Source organism: Mastomys coucha, unplaced genomic scaffold, assembly GCF_008632895.1.
Source record: "Mastomys coucha isolate ucsf_1 unplaced genomic scaffold, UCSF_Mcou_1 pScaffold4, whole genome shotgun sequence".
Taxonomy (NCBI): Eukaryota; Metazoa; Chordata; class Mammalia; order Rodentia; family Muridae; genus Mastomys; species Mastomys coucha.
The window spans coordinates 38,421,362-38,425,630 of NW_022196910.1; the positions used below are offsets into that span (position 1 = coordinate 38,421,362).

At 43.9% G+C, this 4,269-nt stretch overlaps 1 protein-coding gene across 2 annotated transcripts; it reads left to right on the forward strand.

Moving 5' to 3' along the window:
• Window positions 1–848: 848 nt before the first annotated feature.
• On the forward strand, window positions 849–3,978 carry Bbs10 (Bardet-Biedl syndrome 10). Of its 2 annotated transcripts, none has more exons than XM_031349929.1 (2): window positions 849–1,155; window positions 1,456–3,978. In XM_031349929.1, exons 1-2 carry the CDS (start codon window positions 947–949, stop codon window positions 3,422–3,424), a joined length of 2,178 nt encoding a protein of 725 aa, XP_031205789.1. In that variant the 5' UTR covers window positions 849–946; the 3' UTR covers window positions 3,425–3,978. The 2 variants fall into 2 exon arrangements, with proteins under 2 accessions (XP_031205789.1, XP_031205787.1); XM_031349927.1 differs by having other exon boundaries at window positions 852–1,131.
• Window positions 3,979–4,269: the final 291 nt, after the last annotated feature.

Consider the following 4,269-nt stretch of genomic DNA (forward strand, 5'->3'; position numbering starts at 1 on the left):
GAGTAAGGAAACTGCAGTCAGTTAAATGTCATTGAATATCTACAAGATCACTTTCCTGCTAACACTGACATGTTTGTTCTGCATTCATTTCCTGTGGGTATAACAGCCCAAGAGTGATGATCCACCATAAGAATTTTGTGAGTAAATAACAAATACTTGACTCTATTTCGGGTTAGAAACCGGACAAAAAACTTTCTAGTGTGTCCACCACGGAACTTTAAGGGTTTTTGTTTTGTTAAGTGTGTGTTACTTCAATTTGGTTTTGTTTTGTTTTGTTTTAAGATGAGGAAAGCAGGGACCACAGATGGTCCCTGGATCCAGCGCTTATGCGCTCCCTGAAGCCTCTGTGTTTTAATACATGAAACTTTTCTGCTTTGGAATTGTATGCAGAACACGAGGTTAATGTGTTGAATCGTACATAGTACGACTGATCATCGATGTGAATAAAGGGCAAACATTTACTTCTGCTAAAGTGGTTAAACTAGGTGGGGTTTCTTCCATACCTGAACGCCGACAAGGTAGCACACCCCAATGGAAGACACAAGCCTAGAAATGGCGATGTCTCCTGCATCCCAAAAACGTTTGTGTGAAGGCAAGGTGAGCAAACGAGGCAGCAGCGCACTAGAGAAGTAAGCCCGAGATGGGGGCGGGACCCACGCCCCCTCACCCGAGCCCTTCCCGCAGAGACCTAGCGGTGCAGTAGCCAGGGACGCCTGAGGGGCGTGAACCAGGAAGGGAAAGACATCCGAGGATCACTCGAGTCTCCGCCCACGGCTGGCGCGCTCCACCCCACCGGCGGCAGGGCCTTGGGCTCCTCCGCCGAGCGTCGCGCGGGCCAAACCACACACGCCTGGCTACTGCACTTCCGCCCTTCTCCCTGCCTCTTCCGTTTCCGCCCTCCCACGGTCCTGACTTTCTATCTACCGTTTCCCACGGTTCTGTATCCATGGCGTCCCAGGGGTCCGTAACGGCGGCCTTGCGGGTGGCCGAAGTGCTAGAAGGCATCGCGAACCGCTGCGTGGGGCCCGAGGGCGGCCAAGTGTTGTGTACGAAGCCCACCGGCGAGGTGCTGCTTAGCAGGGATGGAGGCTGCCTCCTGGAGGCGCTGCACTTAGAGCATCCCTTAGCCAGGTACCTCGCTTCTCCTGCAGTCCGGTAGGCGCTCGCTCACCTCAGCCTCCCAGTGGGTCCTGAGGCCGTGGACTTGGATAAAACTAGTTGAGACGTAGAGAGCTGCTCAAACTACTAGTCCTGGGCCCGAAACCTCATCACCTATATAGAACAGGTCTCACTCTTTCCCCATCCCTGGGACCCTAGAATAAAGTAGTTAAAATAAAAAGTAAAGCTAAGTCTGTATGTCAGAAAGGCAGTCTGTATGCCTGTAGCTGTGAAAATAGGGGTTTAACTTGGCACCAACACAGAAAATCTGAGTTATGTTTTCCCCTTCTTATACAGGATGGTAGTGACGTGTGTTTCCAGTCACCTTAAAACCACAGGAGATGGTGCCAAAACATTTATTATTTTTCTTTGCCATTTACTCAGAAGACTAAATGCAATCGGAGAAAAAGAAAAAGATTCATTCACTTCTGAAAATATTCAGAGCCATGAAAGGCACTGGAAAAACTGTTGTCAGTGGAAATCTATTTCCCAGGCCCTACTAGCGTTTCAGACTCAAACGCTAGGTTGTATTGTAGACCAATACTTAAGCAGGCACTACCTGTCTGTCTTGTCTTCATCTGCTGAAGGAAGAACACTGTGTAGGTGCTCTCTAGAGTTGCTCCTGGAAGCATACTTTTGTGGAAGAGTGGGAAGAAACAATCACAGATTCATTTCACAGTTGATGTGTGACTACGTTTTCAAGTGCATGGCTTCTGAAAGTGGGGTTGAAGTATTTGAGTTGTTGGACAACTGTTTTGTAGAGCTGAAAGTTGGTGTGACAGGCCTTCCTGTTTCCGATTCAAGAATCGTGGATGGCCTTGTGCTTCCCAGAGACTTTTCTGTGTACTGCCCAGCAGATGGTGACATTAGGATGGTGATAGTAACAGAAGTCCTCCAGCCTCTGTTTTCATCGTCTGGCTCAGAGTTTGTTCTCAGTTCAGAAACACAGTTTCAGGCATCTCAGTGTTGGATCATGGACAGGACAAAAACAATAATGAACCACTTGTGTAGTAAGAATGTAAAACTGCTCCTGTCCAGCGTGAAGCAGCCAGACCTAGTTATTTATTGTGCAAGACTTAATAACATATCCGTGGTAGAGTGTTTATCATCTGAAGAAGTTTTCCTTGTCCAGAGGGTCACTGGTCTTTCTCCTTGTGTCCTACCAGAGGTCACTTCACAGTGTGAAATTTCTGATAGTACTTTGGTGAAGTTTTGCAAACCCTTCATCCTTAGATCCAAGAGGTATGTTCATCTTGGCTTGATTAGCACATGTACATTTATACCTCACTGTATGATCCTTTGTGGACCGGTTCTGGGTCTTGTTCAACAACATGAGAGAGCTTTTCATGGAGCATTTAAAATGCTTCGGCAGCTCTTTACTGTCCTTGATCTAAGTTACACCATACAAACCAAACAGCAATGTAAGCCAAGTCCTCTTGCTTATGACAATAGCAGAGAGTGTAATCACTCACCAGAAACTGATAAGCATCAGGACATAGTAACAAAGAACAAAAATAAATTGGAAACTCAAACACATTTAGAAGTATATTCAAGTTTGGGGATTTCAGATACAGAATTGATAGCAGGTAAGCAATGGTCAGCACATAAGGAGACACCAATAGATCCATTCCAAACACATGAAATACTGAAGTGCTTGTCTCCAGAAAAAAGTGGGATAATTGGTAACTGTGAACTGTTAATTGAAAATAATTCCACTGGAAATCCTACAGCAGAAGACACTAGAACAGAAATTTCTTTCAAACATTTACAGATCACAGATAATCCCATAAAGGGGTACATGTCGCCAGTGATACACAAGTCGCTAGATACCTGTACTTCCCAGGGTTATTGTTCATCAGCTGTGCCAGCAGGCTGTGTTCTGCCAGTGGGTGGACATTTTGAGATTTTGATGCATTACTACCTTCTCAACTATGCCAAGCAATGCCAACAATCAGATGAAACTGTCATCAGCATGTTAGTAGCTGATGCTCTTTTAGGCATCCCTAAAATCCTTTATAAGGCTAAGAAGGGAAAAGACAGTTTCCCACACATATACATGCGGTCTCTCCATGCACTACAAGCCAGTCAACCCATGGTAAGGAGTCAGTCAGGCTTCGAGTCAGTAGCTGGTAAGTACCAATTACTAACTTCCGTTCTTCAGTGTTTGATGAAAATATTAACCATTGATTTAATTATCAACATCAAGAGACAGCCTCAGAAAACTGATTCTGATTCTTCTGACCAAGAATCAGAAGATGAACTTTAACACTAAGTTTTTTGCTGCTCGAAATTTCAGTCTGGGGCCAGGGAGATGGCTCAGTGGGCAAAGGCATTAATGCCAAACCTGACTACCTGTGGTCAACACCCAGAGTGGAAAGAGAGGGTGTAGTCCTGAGACATGTCCTCAGTTCTACACAGTTCGCAGACACACTAAATGATAGGAAAAAACTTATTCAGCTCAAGCTAAATATTAAAACAGGCTTCTAGCTGACTGAAGTCAATCCAGTCCTTAATTACATTGAGTCCACCAGACCATTCAGACACAGTTATCAGCTATGGAAACCTGACTAAATATGTCACCTGTCTTGGGTCTGTGCTAGTCTGTGGCTAAGGGAGCTTGTCTCTATATTTCTTTTTTCTGTATCTCTTTCTACTTCATTTCCTTGAACTATATGTCATAGAGTCATGTAATCTCCCGACTTGAAGATGTCATTGTACATTGTGAACATGAATATAAAATGTTATCTTTTATTGAAAATACTTTTCTGTAGACTAAATATGTAAAACAGTAAATAAAAGTCAAATTTTCTTGTAAGAGCATATAAATTAATTTTCCTTTTAGGTGTCCTTTGGTTTATTTCTATTTCTATTGAAAACGGTTGGTTGGGGGCTAGAGAGATGGATCAGCAAGTCAACCATTCGCCACCCAAGCCTGGCAACCTGAATTTGTGCATTTGCACTTGAACATACACACACACACATTCAAACATGTGTATCATGCCCCACACAAACCCACAGTATCTTCATGCAGTCCCAGATTGTATATTACATGTAACACCATCTTAAAAGTTTATGCCATATAGTGCATTTTATTTCAGTTTTATAGAAATG

What these genes read in the sequence shown, in the direction of transcription:
- Bbs10 (XM_031349929.1), top strand. Translation starts at nt 947, where the DNA reads ATGGCGTCCCAGGGGTCCGTAACGGCGGCCTTGCGGGTGGCCGAAGTG. An exon ending in CTCGCTTCTCCTGCAGTCCG is followed by an intron (nt 1,156 to 1,455) that starts GTAGGCGCTCGC and finishes CTTCTTATACAG; the next exon opens with GATGGTAGTGACGTGTGTTT.